This window comes from Temnothorax americanus, unplaced genomic scaffold (genome assembly GCF_048541705.1).
Source record: "Temnothorax americanus isolate GAGA-0224 unplaced genomic scaffold, ASM4854170v1 Scaffold26, whole genome shotgun sequence".
NCBI classification, from domain to species: domain Eukaryota; kingdom Metazoa; phylum Arthropoda; class Insecta; order Hymenoptera; family Formicidae; genus Temnothorax; species Temnothorax americanus.
Window position 1 is genome coordinate 2,036,592 of NW_027509401.1, and position 19,191 is coordinate 2,055,782.

The window sequence follows — 19,191 nt, forward strand, 5'->3', positions numbered from 1 at the left end:
GGAAATGACAACAAAAAAATTTATATGAAATAACGATGCATAACGATGCAAATGATGTTTAGTTACAGAAATTAAACAAAACGTTACATAAATCATTACGTTGTGCGTTCGAATGCACGATGAAATAAATATTTTCTATCCAGTACGGAAAAGTGGCGGCTGTAATCCTTTCTCGCGCAATTATCGTTCGTTATTATATCGCGAGGAAAATCACGATGCAAGCCGGACTCTTGTTTCCTGCATGCGCTATTCCTCGTTTAAACGCGCCGCTAACGGTGAACATCATTTTGTATAGCAACTCTAACGATGCTCGATATTACTTAAATATCCCGGAAAAACAAGTGGGCAGACGAACGCGGTAATTTTATACGTTGAACGATAGAAGATACGCTCATATAATCCCTTACGACGGTGCATGATTTCCATAATAATAAACGCAGACTACTCTGTATGCGGTACCATTAGTGTTATTACTGTTATTCAGCGAATTGCAGAAATTCGATAAATCAATAAGCACCGTGTATGACTTTATCCGAAGAGCCTGGGGCAATAACAGGGTAAATTTGATGGAAGCAAATTTGACAAGCGAGTAACTGGGAATGTGCATGAATCATTAATGGCCTAATTGCAAATCCTTCTTCCTTCAAAATCCTTCAAAATCGTACTTTACGTTCATTGGCGTTAATAGTTAAATCCGTATTCTTCGTATTCTTAACAAATCGATTAAAAATGGATATAGGTTCGTTCGTTAATTTAGCATCCGAAGAAGTTGAGAAAAACGGTCACGTGTATTTCCCCAATCATGTTATTAAAAAAAGAATTAGATAAATGACATATATTAACTGCACGAGTCGTAATTTGTGTGTAAAAATACGTTTTTCCGATAAAGAAAAAATATTTCATTTTTACTGGGCAAAATAAGGTAGGTCGACTGGCGAATAATTTAATAAAGAATATCGTTTTTTAGCTAAATGGAAATATCATCTATGTTATACACTTTTCAGATATCAAACAGATTTAATTAAATTTTCTGTATTCAACTGACTTTTGCATGAAAAACATATTATTCAAAATTACATGTAAAATTATTATTTAAAATTAATATTATTCCATTTATCTTTAATTGAGAATTCATTCACCGCGATCGATGTGACAATTAAACACATTCAAGGAAGACCAACAATATCTCGTGGAAACTAATATAAAACCAATTTGTGTAAAAATACGTTTTGCCGATGAAGAAAAAAAAGATCACGTTTTATCGACCAAATCGGCGAGAGAATTATAATTGTCTATTAAGAGAATATTAAAGATCAATGTTTCGCGTTATCACATTCTAGGATTGTAATTTCGCTGTCTAATCCTCTATAACCAAGAGCTAAAGAGATAACAAGAAGGTCGGAGGTCTAAGGTGGCAGAGTCCGCGAAGGCAAATGGGCGAATTAAGCTGCAACGAGGTTCTTACCTCCTTCGGTCTCGTGCCAAACGATGCCCTCGAGGGTGACGGAAGTGCCGGGCTCGCAGGGTCCCAAACACTCCGGCTCCGTAATGGTCCCCACGCTGGTCCCAACGCACACGTCGGACATGTCCTGCAACACAAAGTTCGACGAACGGTGAGCCGGCGATGTGTCAGGTGTCACGCGTGCGACATGCAGGATCGATGAATATCGCGTATCCCATCAATTTCGCCCGCGCGAAACAAAGCCGCGTGAAATAATCTGCGATGAAGATATTATACTATATGTACCCTTAAATTTATAAAATACATATTTTTTACATACTTTTTAATATACGAATAGTAACTATTTTAACAGCGATTCTCGTGATTAAAAAGTTAGTTCCTTCCCGATGTGTTTATTCTAGGATATAATCGACATCAAAGATTGCTGCTGTATACATCGACTGCGATGCAAGCGCAAGAGACATTGCATATTGTTTGTAATTAGATTGAGATATAGTCTCGTATGTCCAGAGAATTGTCATTCTAACTACGAAGCAGTTCCCGTAGCGCCCGGGGGGACTCGCATTCTAACTACGACGCGGTCTCCTAAGTCCACACGAGAACGGATCAAGCGCGATAGCATGGCTGAGTAATGAGGATGCTAACTAACGATCCGCTAGTTCCGTGGAACGGATCTCGTAGCAAATATATGAAATTAATGTTTAATAAACGTTCGCTGTGCGAGAGAGCATCCGAACGGTTTTCGCGAGACTCGCCCCGTCATGTGTATATCTCATACATTTAATTTCAATTCATCCACTCTTCACAGTTATGCAACGCGAGATAAATCCGACGCGTATATAGTGTCTCGCGTCGTGAAAATATATGCATTTTTCAGTCCATACATTTACGCCGTTATTCTGGCTATAGTTGTAATACACAGTGCACGAGCGTTTCGCCGACATGACGTTGCGCGACGATTTCGACGAGGTGTTAACGAGTCATCGCGTACGGGTATATCTCGGGCTTTTCAAAAATATCGGGTCGGGAGCTGTCGCGAAATACCGCCGCTGCTGTGCGCGGCGACGAGAGAGAGTATCGCTTCGCGTTCGATTCGGAAATCGCCGAAATCGATGTAATCCCGGTCGCTGGATTCGGGCGCGCGCGCTGAAAATGCATCCCGGGCCGGCGCGACGGAGCGTGCGGTGGCCTCGAGGCGCGTCGAAAACGCAGCCGAGGATACATAAAAGCAATTGGAGGAGACCCAATTAACGTCGGTCGTACACTCTCGCGTTCGCTCTCGCTGTTTATGGAAATATCGGCCGACCCGATATTTCGCCAAACGGACGCGCACGGACGGGAAACGCGGTTACGTTTACACCGGCTTGCAAATAGAAACGTGACCTGGCAAGAGCACCGAAAGTTTGATTTTCGCGTAACGTTGCCGCGCGCACCTATACCGTGTCGCTGGAAATTGACGAACACGTCACTCCCGCGGATATAGAGTACGCGCGGGGCGCTATCGATTCTGATTTACGCCCGCGGGACAGACTGTTTCACAGGATCCCGGCCGCGTAATAAAATTTCCCCCTGCTCCCTCCCTCGCAAATCGTTATCTCGCATTAAAAATGTTTCCCTCCTATTTTTACGCGGCATTAAAAAGCATATCGATACGACGTAAAGTAAATACCTGTATCTTATTATCGCGATGCAACAGAAGATTTATTTAGATATGATGTTTCTCATTGTACTATATATCATTTTTATTACCGTTACTATTAATATCGATAAGTACCGCTATTTTATTCACTACTGTTATATTTTATTATTACACGTGATACATTTTCATACGTATAGCACCGCACTTAAGCACATAAGTATGGCATAATATGGAAACTCAGCTGTGAGCCGGTTTGTTGCGGGTTTAAAAGCAATTAGCGAGATGTCTGCTGAATGAATGCGCTCCGCCGGTCGCGCGATAATTTTCGCGGCTCGATGCGAACAAATTTCCATTTCGGAAAACAAAATCGCCGCGCGGCCGGAGCTTTGAGAGCAATTAGTGATGCCGCGCATAATTAACGCGCTAATTAGCGACGCAATTTTGGGTAATGCGGACGTAACTTTTTCGCATGTCGGAATATCGGCGTCGCGGTCGCCACGCGGCGTTGCCGCGCGGATTTTTCATTTATTCACCCTGCGGGATTTAAATGTCACCGATGTCGCGATATATCCACCGTTCGATATTAATATCTCCTTTCGCGGAACGGATTTTCATACGATGCACAAAGCCATATGTCTGCTCGATATAGCTCCGTTATCCCCCTGGGGAGAGCATCTCTCAATAACAAAATTCCTCGCAGGCGTAAAATCGAGAGTAGGACACGATTACTTGAATCGTCGATAAAAACAACAGAGTTGCTTATTTTATTTTCGACATTTTATTTGATTTTTTAACGCCATCGAAAGTTATATCGATCTAGGTGCCGCGCGTGAATCGGTCTATTCGCTCTGTGCGTTTGGTTGGAGGGGGTAGCACGAGCTACGTGAACTAATAGTGAACTCAGGGTGGAATATTTTCCTATTCAACTAGACGTATTATTATTAAAAATGGGTCATCGTAGTTGTTGCGTCATTTTTTACTTCTTATTACTGACATTTTTTAAAGCAATATTTAATTAGCAGTAATTATTATTTATTGTTTTCTGATATAAAAAATAGGAGTTCCAGTAATTAAAGTGACATAAATACCGCTGTGCAGTCAACCTCCAATTATATAGTAACAATCATAGATTATCCGCGTATAGCAATTTTTACTTACCGAAATTATTAACAGTAAAATGTAAAAAAGGGTGCAAATTACAAACTTGCACATTGCTTCCTCATTATTACACAGGAAGCTTATTTTATTTAATGTATAAATTTAATGTATATGAGGAAGCTTTTATTTTATTTAATGTATTTATTTTTTTGGCTTCCTCTCATAGAGGAAGCTTTGTAAGCAAAGGGTTCTACTTGCACACTTAAAAACTATAAAGTAGCCCAATACCTCAATATTTGCGGAAGTTAGAGCAAATTTACCGAAATTTCTATAATTCCAGACCTAATCAACCAAATCACGGTGCCGTATACTAATCCAGACGAATTTATCGGCGTTATCGTTTCGGCGGCGTTTCGCTGTGGAATAAAATTTGCGCCGGAAACGCGTTTACAGCCGGGTTGGCTGGATGCGTCGAAACGCATTAACGTGAATAATCGGGAAGAGTGACAGCATATGAGGATGGTTATATATATATATACAGAATATTCGTGATTCGTCGCATCTGTCTTCATCTTTTTGATAAATTCGTCGCTTTTAACGGCAGAACGGAGCTGATTTAATTTTACGATTTTTAACCCTTCGTTGGTAACGTCGGGTCACTCGTGCCCTGGCGAAAGTGACTGTCCCCTGTAGCTCGAAGGGAGAGGCGGGGAGGGGGACCAAACTATACTGAAAAAAATTGTATACTACTAAGCTACTAGCTCCCCAAGAGCCGACGGTCTAGTGCGTAAACAGCCATATTGTGAGGGCCAGCCAAAATTTTGAAAGTGCACGAGTGACCCGACGTTACCAGTTACGTTGATTAAAAATAGCAGGTGAGTAAAATATTTATTTTAATTTAAATGTTTTTTTTTTTTTACTAAAAATTCATGTTCTTTCACTGGAAATCGATAGATTAATCTTAGTTATCCTTAAAGTAGGATAGTTAATAAGGTAACATGAATTTCTTCAGACTTTTTTAGAACACTTTAAAGTATTTTTTAGGCGTCGGACACGAGTGACCCGACGTTACCAGTTACAGGTGCCGAAAAAGACGTTACCAGCGAAGGGTTAATGCCGAAACATTTTCGAGACTTGCAGTAAAATGAGAAATAATAAAATATTTTGTTACATTTCTCTGAAATTGAAATAATTCCCTAAAAATCCTTTAATTTCGGTGAACTGTACAGCTTAAGGCTATTCGTGCGTTCGTATTTTCGTTAAGAAAAAACCGACTCCAAATTGGTCGGGGGATCCATGGTTGAAAGTAAGAGAGGCAATTTCGGAATATTCTACGGCGAAAGGGTATAAAGGGCGGCAGATAGGTAGGTAGGCAAAAGCACGGAGGAACGGAGGACGCGGCCGCCCGGCGTCGGGCCCCGAGATTACAATGGTAGTTTGAAATGCAAATCGCGGAGTTTATGCTTGGTTTCCATAATTACAGAAGCGCGGCGCGCGCGTTACCTCTCATGATGCACAATGTACACGGACCGACGTAATCGTGGCATTGTTCTGGCACGAAACTATTTTGCCGTGTAGGGTGACGACGATGACGACGATGACGACGACGACGACGACGACGACGACGACGACGACGACAACGACGACGAGTCGGCGATGCGGAAAGACAGCCGTGAAACGCGAGATGCGACAGCTTGCGAAAGGAAGGAAATATATCGAAGCGCGTCACCAACGAGCTTGCACAGACTGTCACGGCAATAAAGAAAAACGACATCGCGTCGGTACTCGACGGATATCAGAGTACGAAGAAAAAAAACCGCTTACGAATAAGTTTCAATAATACCGAGATGTCGATATTTCTTTAGAAAAGTGTCACAGCGACGTTCAACAATAAAATAAAGAGACCGATGAATAAACGTAATCACAGTTTTAGACTAGATTAAAAATCATGTGGAATTACCATAAATGCAAATAATCGCATTTAATCACGATGTTACCCTCGACGTAAGTGTTAGCGCACACTTTGTTCGTCAGAATTTCGAATAGTTTTATTTAATCGCATTCCAGGCGTGAATACGACGCTAGCTCATTTCAACAATTGTCGTCTCTGTTCCTCGATGTAATAAAACTCCTGGCTGGTCGTTAATTATTCCGCATTTTTGCTCTAGTACCACGGACCGCATCGAGTGGTCCTACGCGCAGAACGGTTGAACGAGAGAAACGTCCAGAGAGGAACGTTGTCGGGAGACTCATAAAGATCGCGGGACTCGTAAAGAACGCTGTGCGAAACAGTCGCGCGGAAAAGCGGGAATAAAACTGAGGAGTCTCAAAGGGACAGCCGGATACACGATACGTATTTTGAAGAGCTCTTGTCAGCGCGCGCGATCGAACGATTCTTTTTAACGTTTCGAGAGCTAAAACCAAACTCTCGCTCGCGCGTATATATCTCGAGAAAAGAAAAAGCGCAGTCGGGAATTTCTGGCACACTTTCGAGAACGTCGACGCGTTACACGGCATCGACCGACACGACCGTCGCTTTATGCTCGCCGGCGCCATTATCGCGGTAAAATTGACGGCTAGATGGATAGTATAATAAATTGCAGCGGTGAAAATAATATCGCGCGGGGAGAAACGTTGTCCATTATCGTAGTCACTTCGGTAAAATAGGCGGATAGGTGGGGGGAAAGAGTGGAATATAAGTTATCGTGACGGAATATTGAATATAAACATCGAATAAAAGAACTTCCGTTATAAATTGGGAATCATTTACGAGAATAGCATCGTTCGATCTATCGTGGCGTTTTTTCTACCAGCGGAACATTTCGAAAACGCGCTACAATATTTTCCCTACGCTATTATTGTACACTTCTCGCTCTCTATAACTGTTTCTTCATTAAATTCCTTTTGGGTGATCAATCATTCACGATGCAGCGCGTGTAGTAGCTACTGTATTAGACAAAACAGTCTGGTATCGAGTATAGCAATCAAGAAAATTGATGTTGGAACTTCTGAAGTGTATGTACGTCAACTCCGCTAAAGATATAACGTACACGGTAAAGTGTTACACGCGTCGACACGAATATGTATGTGTCCATTATATACTACCGATAAAAATGCTCTTCATATTTCCAGCACTTCAATCGATTTATTATAATTTATTTATTTAGACATGATGATATATAAGCTGACAACGCTTGTTCAGTTTGCTCGTGCATTAACGTCCGTACACAAATGTGTACGTATCGCCGATAAAAATGCGCTTTATATATTTTCTAGCGCGCTAATCGCGCTTTCATTACAATAATTTATTTATTTCGAAATGAAGATACAAGCTGACAACGCTTGTTCAACTTGCTCATACATTAACGTCTATTCGCGCGTACGAATTGAGATACCACTTATCTCGATCCGAATGAAATTTCACCTGTAGTTAATGTCGCGTTTCGTAACAGACTTGGCGCGATCGTAAAATCGAAAGGGGGAGTAATCTAGAGATGGAGGGTTAAGCGACACGTGGTTCCGCCGGTCTTTGTCCGCCGACAGCGATCGTTATCGCCAACCGCGCGATAACCGCGCGCGGCTCTTCTCTCTCGGACGCTTGTCTAGGATGCAATTTGCGGAGGAACAATCGCGGATCGCCGACAATTGCGAAATGATAAAGCGAGACGTATATACGCATGTGCGTTCGCGTCGTGCTTGAACACCGGCTGCACTTACGTGTGTGCATATTTTAGCGTGTGGGTGGCTATACGATCACACACATGCACGGTGGCTCAATGCAACCGGCTACGTTCACATGCGTTTTAACATGTGTGAGTGACTATATTTACGTGCGCGCATGCATGTACATACGTGTACGCGTGTATTTTAGTGTATAGCTCGCTGCGTATTGTGCACGTGTGTACAAGGGCGAGAGAGACGGCGAGGGCGAGTTGTAACTATTTTATGATCAGCTATAGAGGATCGGGTTTACTGCCGTTTCGAGCCTGCAGCGTCGATGGAAGAAACCGTGGCGAAGGGCAGAGAGAAGAGAGTCCCGGCAGACCGGCGGATATAAGTTAACCGACGGGGATGAGTACCGAAGAGGAAACGCGGAGGCGGAGACGGAGAGGGCGGCTTCGCGAGAAGATGGTGAGAGTATACCCGGTGTATTATACCCGCGGGGGTATACGAGTTCGCGCGCGTATAAGCGCGACATACAGCGTGTAATATCGGGCCCGCATTTTACATTCTCCTTAAGTTTTATTTATGAGCGGCGCACGAACGTCGCCGTTATCGATCGTGACTGACGTTGATGACGACGACGATGGCGATGGCGATGGCTGTCCGGCGACGTCTGCCCGCGATGTGTATAAATACTATATCTAGCTATAAGCGACTTTACGTCCCTCAAAAATAGCCTATCAATCGGTGCGTATATATCGACGAAACAGAGGGGTCATTTAGCGAGTATTACACACGCGTCGTAACGAGCTTGCCGTTCTGATGTTTTTACGACCGTTACAAACGCGGGGATTCAGCACTAAATGACATTGATGATCAAAGATATCGTTGTTTAATCCTTTAATCTTTGCAGCTTCGTGATATAACGCAACACCTTTTCATCCAGCTACTGTAGACTTATAAAATGTGCACTATATGCGCCTATAAAATATGTACTTCTTATATTTTTTTTAATGGAGTGTATTCTATTTTAAGTAAAAAGAAAAAAAATATTAGCAAAATACATAAAACATAAGCGTTATGAAAACTCTATATTAGGTGTTTCTAGTACTATCCAATTTTAGTTTATTTTTGAGATTATTTTATAAAGAAAAGTTCATATATGATCTTAACAATCTCGCTCAGGAATACAAAATGTTAAAAATTCTACAAAATTATCGTTTTCTTTATGAAATATATAACTCCTAAGAGAGAGAGAGAGAGAGAGAGAGAGAGAGAGAGAGAGAGAGAGAGAGAGAGAGAGAGAGAGAGAGATATTGGACAGTAAGAAACACCCGGTATATGCACCGATTCTTATCTCGCAGATTTTACTTCCTTTACGCGATCCCTTGGTTTTTATCGTATTAGCCTCTACAGTATAGATGCCCAACACTTTTCGAGAGACAACAACCGAACAAATCCCCAATGGATTGAGCTTGGGGCGTTTTTTGATTTAGCGCACGCTATTCGGCATCGTCCCTGTATCCTTCTATTTCACGAGATATTCCTTCGTCGGAGAAATATAATAGAGTTATCGGCCTGTTCATCCCCAAGATCGTCGGCGAAAACAAGCCGCGTAGAAGACGCGTCGCCTGTATAGCTCGTCGAGTACGGTGTCACGGGAACAGCCAGCAGCATTCCGCTAGGTAGTTCGGAGAGAGGGGCTTCGGAGAGAAATCTCGCCGTTGCGAGGCCTGCCTGGTCCCCTAAGCCCGAGGGAGACAGCTTTACGAGGGTCCCAAGATGAACGTGAAGGGGAAGCACGAGTCAATCCAGACCTTCTGTCCCTTACGATCAGGAGGTGGGGAAAAAAGAAGGGAATTGTATCTCGTCTTGGGACCAAGCCTCTCTTCAGGCATACGGTAAAATGACACATGATACGACTATGTTACACGAAGAAATAAACTTAACCGTGCAGCGTGGTAACTAAATGTAATGAGTAGTGCACAATTGGATATAAATCATGTACAGTTGAAAAAAACGCAGTATTTGTGAAAGGAGAAAGGTACAAAGATACATTTATTACATTGAAAAAAATATAATGCCAGCATAGAAGTATACAACAAGAAGTAACGAAGTATGATTGGTTAAAGAGATATCCAGAAGGGATAGAATCAAGGATGCTGCGGAAATAAGGGAAATCGTAAACGCGTCAGAATTAAAATAACGGGATGACGGAGGTCCTTACGTACATTTTCTTTCGTTGAAGAGACGTGTTATTTACAAGAACACTCGGGGAATCAGTCTCACAAATTTTTGTAACGAGGGGGAGAGAAAAAGTGAGCGGGGAAAATTACGGAGAAAAGCGGAAACGCTGTATCACATATTTTCTGAGAGACAAACGGGAAAGAGAGAGCGCGTGTAAAGAGGACAAAAGAGAGAGAAAGGGACCGTAATGGAGCATACAGAGAGAAAAAAAGGGCGTAGGTTAGAAGAAGTCAGGAAAGAGGGCAGACACCACGAAATAGAAGGAGGGTAAAGAAAGAAGCGCGTAAATTTATTTAAATTTATTTACACAGAAAGAGGGAAGTGTCACTGCGGACGTGAGGCAAACGGGGAACGGAAATACGGGGTGTAAAGAAATTCCCGGATCGTTCACTTGCGAAATGACGGCCACAGTCGACATATCTATACTTTCAAAGGTTTTCACGAACAATGACGCTATATAAGACTCTATATAGCTACGCTTTTACTTACATATAGTCGCATATCGTGCCTCATCGGCTTCGTAAGTTTCAGATCGTTTGCGATCTGAATATATATATAGTATATATACATATACATTCGGAAATGCACGTCTTACCACGGATTTTTTTCGTTTTACTTTACTTTCTTCAGAGTGCGTTACAAAAAATAAATTTCGTATTTTGCGACTTTTTTCGTAGAAAAAGAACATAGAAAATCATTCGTTTCAAAACTTAATTTTAAGGCTTTATTAGCAAAATATAATCCACGGGTTTTCGATAATGGTGGAATTAAACTCACTAAGGAGACATTCTGTATACTATTTACTTTTACTCATGAATTTTTTCACGTTAAAAATCTTTCGTTTCCAAGTTTGATTTTATGGCTTTAATATATCTAATATAATTTAATATAACCCCTAATGCGAGCTTTCCAATAACAAGATGGAACTCACATCGAGGACCACATGTTGTGCATGGTAGTAATTTTATCGTTTTAGAGAAAGATGAAAGAAAGGTGTATCTAATGTAATGTATTACATAGGAATAGAAATATTGAGCGTAACGACGAGCGCATCGGTGTCTGTCGCAACATTCGGCGTCGTAAAATCCACTCGTGGAAGCGATTTCCATCGAATTGGCACGAAACTCGGTGGCACGTGCGCGACACGTTGTGTGCCACCCGGTAGATAGAAAACCGCAAGAGGGGCAGGAAGAAGACGAGGAGGAGGGAAGATCGAGGAAGAAGCCGGACGCGAATAAAAGCACGGCGGAGAGAGCAAGAGCGAGCGAGTCGGACAAAGAGAAACGAGAAAGAGAGAGAGAGTTAAGGAGGGTTTCCGACTGCAATATAGCTCCCAGGCTTCCTCCGGCGATGGCAACAACAGCGAAGTAATGATCTTTAAACGACAACGGCGGTGCCGGGCACCGGAGCGATAAGCGCTCGGATATCCGGCGAGTAGATCCGGATCTACGAACGGCGAGAAAATCGGCGGCGACGAGAAGCGCCGCGCCCGGTCGGTCGCGAGACCCCGCGCGGTTATTAATTTAATTGCCGATCAAATGATGGGTCGATTCGATTACGGGGCCGCCGATATAGCGGGTGGATGAGAAGAACCGCGGAGGGAGGAAGAAGAAACAGATGGAGGCTGACGAGGGAGAGCGAGGCAGGGTGGAAGGTGGGAGCTCCGGGCGCCATGTTCACCGTTCATGAATATATTCATAGGTATGCGAGTCGCACGAGTGTGCACCAACACGAGTGGAGTGGCCCCCCGCTGCCGCCTCGTTTCTCCTCTCGGCGCTTCTCCCCTCCTCCCTCCCCCTTCCACCCTGTTTATAGCGTGGCGATGCACGGCAATGCACGGCAATGCACGGCGGACGGACACGTAACAAGTTAACAAGTAACGCCGTGCACGGCGCGCGTTAATCTACGCGCGCGATTCACGCATATACGCACGTATAACCCGCGTACGTTGCATGCGTGTACGCACACGCGCGCGGATGCAATATGCATGCTGCACGACGAGTGGGCATTGCATCGGGACGAATTAGAGCGGCGATATAATGCGCGCCTCTTGTATTTCGGGGTTGCTCTTTGTGGGCGCGTGTATACATGCGCTTTCTCCATGTGTCGCGTAGTTCGAATTTCATATGAGTTTTCATAACATCCCCATTCGATTGCAGCGTTCGCGGCGCGCTGGTAAAGAATTGTCCGTATAAACATGGGTTGCTGGCGAGTATGAACCTATTAAAATCTGAATTTCTTTACTGCTAACATCTGCTATATAATTACCTCACATTTATGTCTTGAAAGTTCAAAAAAGTTGGAAATGATGTTCATAACAAATTATAAAAGATACTATCATTGTCAACGTTTATTATTTAACGTTTGTTATTATATTTAACGTTTCATGAATTAAAGAGTATTTTGAAGTGAGTATTTCTGATATCCCTTTCTCGTCTACATTGTTCTACGATAATGAGAATCTAAGTAACGAGAAATCCTGAAATCTTAAGACAAAATCCGAAGCCCTTTAGGATTTGGAGATTTAAAATTACCAGAGTCCAGAGATTTCAACATCATGCTCTTACGCTAATCCCCCAATTTACTTCAAAATTAAGACAGTTCAGGATCCGAGGATACAAACATCCAAAAATGCAGGTATTCAGCACCCGAGGGAGCTTAAATTAAATGGGTTTCGGTATTTGGGGAAAAAAGAGTAAAACCCGTAAGAATCCTATACAGTATACAAGAATGCATCAGAAAAGCAAAAGGGGAAAAGTTCCACACAGGAGTGAAGTATTAAGAGTAATATTCTCGAAACGCAAGGTACATGTAATATAAGAGTGCACGTCAAAGCTCACTTAAATATAAGAAATAGTGTACGGCTAAAATGCGAGTTACTTCGTAATATCTGTCTTTTAGTTTCTTTCGAATCACACACGTAACGTGCAGGAATCTCAGAACAAGCCTGAAGACCCTCAGGGCACACGAGCTGTTTGATCCCAACGAGACCGAGTCGGAAACTAAAGTTACAGAAGCAATTCACCGTAGAAACCGGTTATCAGACCGGTGATGAAGGTCTTGACCCTCTAATGCATCATCCACTTTTCCGCCAACCTAAAAATCCTGCACCACGTAAAATGACAACTAAATTGTTATACGTCGACTCTCGTAAATTCAGATAGAATGAAGTGCCACGCTTCAAGCAAGTCTCGACTGCTAAAATTACCAGCCGTTAAAACATCCAAACCTTAATCCTTTAATAGCCCAATAATTTAAAAAATAAGTTCGCAGTGAAAATGAAGAAATTTCAATTATCTTTGAAATAAAGCAGGTTAAATTACACATTGCCGTATTATCACAAATCGCGCTCGTTTTGCGTTATTGTTGAGCGTGAGCTTCCACTTTAAGCAAAACAAAACTCGTTATACGACCACATTCACCGTGAAACGTACGACGAAAATATACGACTCAACATCTCTGCGAAATTATAGATATGATAAGATATTTATATGCAGCATGCGGGCTCATTTCGACCTCCAGAAAAGCGGCGGGGAGTTCAAGTCGTCGTTGGTCGCTCGCGCAACGACATCGGTTTCAGAATCGTCGTGGAATTTAAATCGTCACCACCTTCCGCGATTCCCGCGGATTCGTCGTTAAACGTTCCCTTCGTTACCATTCCGTCGCGCGAAACAGATATTAAAAAAAAAAAAAAAGGATCGAAATATAATCATCGGCGATCGCGCGGTCGAAGTGGTTGACTGTAAAATTTATAACCAAGTGACGCCGGCAGCTGCAAGGAGCCGCCGTCTAATGGCAGCTGGCTCGTTCCAATGGAAAGAAGAAAAGGCCGATCCGATCGTGACTCGTCGACATGTTAAAGCAGAACGGAGCGAGAGTGGAGAGAGAAAAATAAGCTGCCCGGACTAATCGCCTTGTAACGGCGACCGTCGGTCCTGTAAAGCGTGTAACTTGCGGATCCTCCCGGCGGCGGCACGCTGCTGTATAGCGTGACCGCGAGCGTGTAATCGAGATACCACGCTGTATTGTCGCGCGACGTAAAAGAATATCCAACGGCATCGCTTCGCACTTTAATGACTTTTCAAATTTTCTCCTAGAACGTTTGCATTAAATTTTTACCTATTAAGATTCCTGCGATTTTCAACGACGAAGCTCCGCAGGCTCCGCTGCTCCTTTTCTTGCTTTCGTTTCTGGTTTCCGTTCCGACGGGAAGGATACGGCGATATGATTCGCGGAGATCCAGTGTAACGCGTAGAACACGGGACGGGTTAAGCCTGAAGGGGGAGAGAGAGAGAGAAAGAGAGAGAACGAACGAGCGGCGTATGGAGGAAGCAATAAAGTGCAAGCGACGGTGAGACAGAAATCTTCGCTAATTACATTAAGTCGGCACCTGTTTCCATGTACGCCGCAGCACGTCGATAGATAAAATGCCGGATAATTACGGTGAACGTATATACCCAACGTGTTTCTTTGTCTCTGTGTATACATGCGCGTGTTTGTGTGCCCTCGCGTCCGTGTATATCGCGATCTCTCTCGGTGTCCCTCGGCTCGAGGAAGGTGCGGTGGAATCGAAACGGTAAGACGCGCGCGGCGGGATTCGTTAACTGCCGGGTAATTACAAGAAAAACCTGTCTTTGTTACCCGGGAGCGCATTACAGCGATCGACTTTAATGGAAGCAATAAAATGCAGGTGGCTAGTGCCGCGCGCGCATTCTCTGTAGCCGAGAGAACCCGCCATTGCCGTAGCTGGTATGTAGTTCGCTCACGCCGAGGTATTTCGCGTGTCAAGAGATCTCTCTCTTAATTCTATACTAATCTGTCAAAAGCATGGAGCGAAATGTATCTCTTAAAAATCAATAGTTATACGGTGTATTAATAACTGCTACAAAAATCAGTGCAAAGAAGGATTTTGTAGAGATTTTTTCAAGAGTTCTTAAGTTTTTAAAAAAGCTTCTTAAGTTCTCAATAATGTGCGACGAAGTCAGTTCAACCCTGAAAATTACTAATCAAAACTACACTCATTTTTAGAAAGTAAGTTTAATATGATTATCGAACAAACACGCCGTAAAATAATTTCATTGACACACACAAGTATTATAACAAAATTCTATTACGTAAAAATAATATGTATCAAGGTTTGTCACTTTCAATTAAAAACAGAACTACGATATATGAATATCTCTCTACAGACACAGAAGTTTATATCTTAATTAAGTAAATTGCTGAAGTTAATTCCTGCGGTTGAATTCCTTCATGCAATTAAGAACTTTAAATATCAATATAAAATTGTATAACTATTCGCATCAATAATTTATCAGTTTAGTGTAAAACGCAAGATCTTACATGCGTCAGTAGTATTACACATTCTACAAGTACAGTCTGTTCATCTACATGGAAATAGTATCCAAGACGATTCTTGAGTGCCTATCAAAATAATCTCATTAAAAGCGTGCGAATTGGCCTTAAGATCGATGGGCGAGCAACGATCTCTCGCAGGGATCTCTTACATGCTCGTAATTGCCAAGTTGGCATCGCGGCGCGCGGCAGTAACTGAATCTAGTACGTGGCGAGTTCAAAAGACAGCTATAACTAACGTGTCAACGCGCGGGGATGCGAAGCGATCATGACTTCGGGCAATTGGCGCGAAATCGTGGCGTGTAATTGACACGTTAAGTGCGGCAAATGTGGATGATCCTCGATATCATGATGCACACATGTTGTTACTCGGCCACACTCGGCTTGCAGTCGACTATTTATAGCGAACGTAAAGCGTAAAGCTCAATATAGCTCAATAGTTTTCGTGCAGATTACGCGGGAAAGAGGAGAGGGGGGGAGCAGGAGAGTGGAGTAAACTAATTTTCATCGTCCAGGATAAGATCAAGCGCGTCTCGGGAAAATCGATCGATTTCTTAAAGTTACCGCGGTCGAGTCTTCGACGTTGAAGATCCTTGTTGTGCGATAGCTGAAAATACGATTGAAAAGCACGGAAAGCGAGATCATTGAGCGTGCGTTCGTTTCCTCGATGGAGCATTTTAAGCGACGGACAGATTATTATAGGGGCGCACCACTGCCGCAATATAAAGCCGGGTTACATCGATAATAAGTCCATCCGTCGGCGATCGATGCGAAATGACACGCGATTAAGCCCACACGTCGTGCTGTTCGTTGCAGCTGCGAGAGCCCGCGTTCGGTTCGAGTGTCGTTCGTTTCCGCGTAGGTGATCGAGAGACGGTACTTAATATTTGATCATCGACGTGGTGCAACGCCGAATGGCACAGAGGTGTCTATCTAAGCGGCATTTTTGCTTGACGTAAATCGCGTGACGAACTTTTACCCTAAATTATTAATCAAAATTACACTCATATTTAGAAAGTAAGTTCAATATGATTATACTGCTCGAGCAAACACACCGTAAAATAATTTTATTGACGAGTATTACAAAACGGTAAAATTTAAGTCTATTAAGGTTCGTCATTTTTAAAGACAGAACTACGATAAGAAGGAAATAAGTCTCGATCGACATAGGTATATTATATTCTATTTAAATTGTCGAAATTAATTCCTACGATTTAATTTCTTCACGCAATTATCCTATAAAAAAATTATAATTACGACATACTGCAGAAATAAATACACGCGAGCGAGACCATGTGACTTACTTCGACAATTGTTCCTCAGCTAATATTTTATCTGTGAAATGACAGCTCAACAATCAACGACACGGCTCTTAGGTGCATGTTAAGCTAAGCCGCGTATTCTTGATACGTCGCGTCGGTTTGTAGAAACATTATCTTATGTCGAGTGGACATAACACTCGCACAAACCGTGTTCGTTCTTTAAGTCCACTCTACACGCAGAGCCGAGTATTCTTTGAGGTCGCATTCATATACTTTCCGTACACAGTGATATTTTCCGACAAAATGCCACTCGTAGCATTCGTCCTTTACCGCGGCATTATTTTCCGGCGACGATTCTCCTTTGTATGAATTAGCACAGACTATTCAAACAAAGTTGAAAAATGGACTGCTATATTTCCGCGAGAAACATCGTGAATTACAAATAGCTCTCGTAAGCGCCTTGTGACTTGTGATAAGTGCCACAAGTGTTAAAATAACAATTTCCCTATTGAGTTCCCGTCATTTATATATCCGTGACGTCTCTTTTCCTCTCTCCTTTATATGCGGTCTCTTTACACAATGAGATGTAATGAATGATAATTAAATTCCATGTTCTTTTTCTAAGAAATATGTTTTCAGTTCAGGGGTTAATTTACGATAACAATGCTTCCCACGATCTCAGTATAGTTTCACTGTGGATTGTGCAAATGGTAATGATAAATGCGTGGTAGAGACTTCGAAGCGCAATCTAAGTTCCCCCGGAACTTTACTCGTTACCGCCTTTCCGATGAATACTGCGACTGCGAGAATCGAGAATCAAGAACCTCCGGTAAAATAAAAATAAAAATACCCGACAAAATATAATTACTTAAAAGGATATTAAAAAAAAAAACGCATCGAATCAAGTGAGCTAATTGAGCGAAGAAAATGCCAAGGGAAATGAGGGAAAGAGAAAGTAAATAAAAGGTAAATAAAACGTTGATCTTATTTGCGCTCTTCTAATTCTTGAGATAATTATATCCCAGAGTAACTTGAGGAAATTACTCAATCTTTCCATATATAGCTAATAGACAAAAATATATCTTGTTCCAATCTTACGTTCTGTATCTAAAAAAAAAATTAGTAAAAAAGTTGCAAGAGGGCACAAGCTTTTTTCGTTTCGTTGTTAAGAACTCTATTAGGCGCCATTACCGCACTTTGTTATGCCGCACCGGATGCGGATCCCACTTTCCGCAGGGACCGTCGCATTCCGCTGTAACTAATCGCCGTAAGTGCTTCAGAGGCGGTAATCCCCGGATGGAGGATTACCAGGGTTTCTTGGGGCGCGAAGGGCGGAGGATTATAACTCTGCACTTCCGCTAAGTCGCGATAACTCCTGCACTACGGAGCGGAGCGAAAGCTCCAACAATATGAACGACTTACCGGCGACGGATCGATATTAACTTCGCCGCGCGGCGAAACTAATTTGATGTCACGCGGGCCCGCTCGGCGCGACAACGATCACATTTGTCCAACAAGAACACGCTCCGCGAAGAAAGACGCGTATCGCCAACTCGTCCGACAAGATAAGCCATCTCGCTGTGCACGGGATTTATTATCGTTCTATTTTAATTCCGACGAAAGAGACATCCCCGCGAACGTGTTTGTACCGCACGGAGTTCAAGAGCAACACCGGCAAATGTTTTACATGTTCTGATCTTTATATTAAAATAGTATTTTTATTTATACTTTAGAACAGATTTGGCACAATTTAGGACAAGCGTAAAGAAGATTTCAGTCGAATGATAATAATAAAAGTTTATTCTCTCCAAGTTGACAGAAAAACCCATAGATGAAAAGAGAAACGCGGGGAAACTCAATATTCGTCACGATGTCAAAGCAGGGAAATATTAGCAGTAACACACAAGGGAAAAGAGGACAAGTTTTAAACTCGGTTTATTCAATGTGTCATTTCATTACGACCTGCCGTTTATATTGCGAGTCCCTCATTTGAATAACACGTTTTCCGAGCCTGACCGACTCGCTCCCTTGCCGGCGACCCAATGTGCGTACTCACGTGTTTCAGCTCGGAAATTATGTCTCGTGCATGTTAAACATCGCGAATGGTCGCGCGTTCCCATGTCGTTTCTTCCCCGGTTACGACACGTCCCGCGAGACCCCGTCTTACGACGCGAACGAACGTATTCTTCACGAAGTTTCATGGTCCAACCGTATAAATCGAAAATCGGCGATGCGACGAGATAATAAGAAATCGTAGTGGGATATGAATTAAGATATAAAAAAGGGAAATTCAATCACAGCCACCTGCTTATTATATAAGACCTCTCGTGTCGCAAACCTGTTTGTCTTAAGTGATACATAACAAAGCCAAAGAAAAGTCATGTTTGCATAGACCTTCTTATCTGAGATAATCTCGCAAGTGATCTACAGAAGCTTGTTACACTAATTGAATAATGAATAATTAT

The 19,191-nt window shown here is 42.6% G+C and overlaps 1 protein-coding gene across 3 annotated transcripts in view; it reads right to left on the reverse strand.

Annotated features, from left to right (window-relative positions):
* Nucleotides 1-19,191, reverse strand: part of LOC143899297 (uncharacterized) — a 151,378-nt gene that overhangs the window by 21,924 nt on the left and 110,263 nt on the right. For all 3 annotated transcript variants that reach the window (XM_077409514.1, XM_077409516.1, XM_077409515.1), the window contains exon 3: nucleotides 1,466-1,589. In XM_077409514.1, the coding sequence (XP_077265640.1) occupies nucleotides 1,466-1,589 (124 nt within the window). The remainder of the gene's footprint in view (nucleotides 1-1,465; nucleotides 1,590-19,191) is intronic.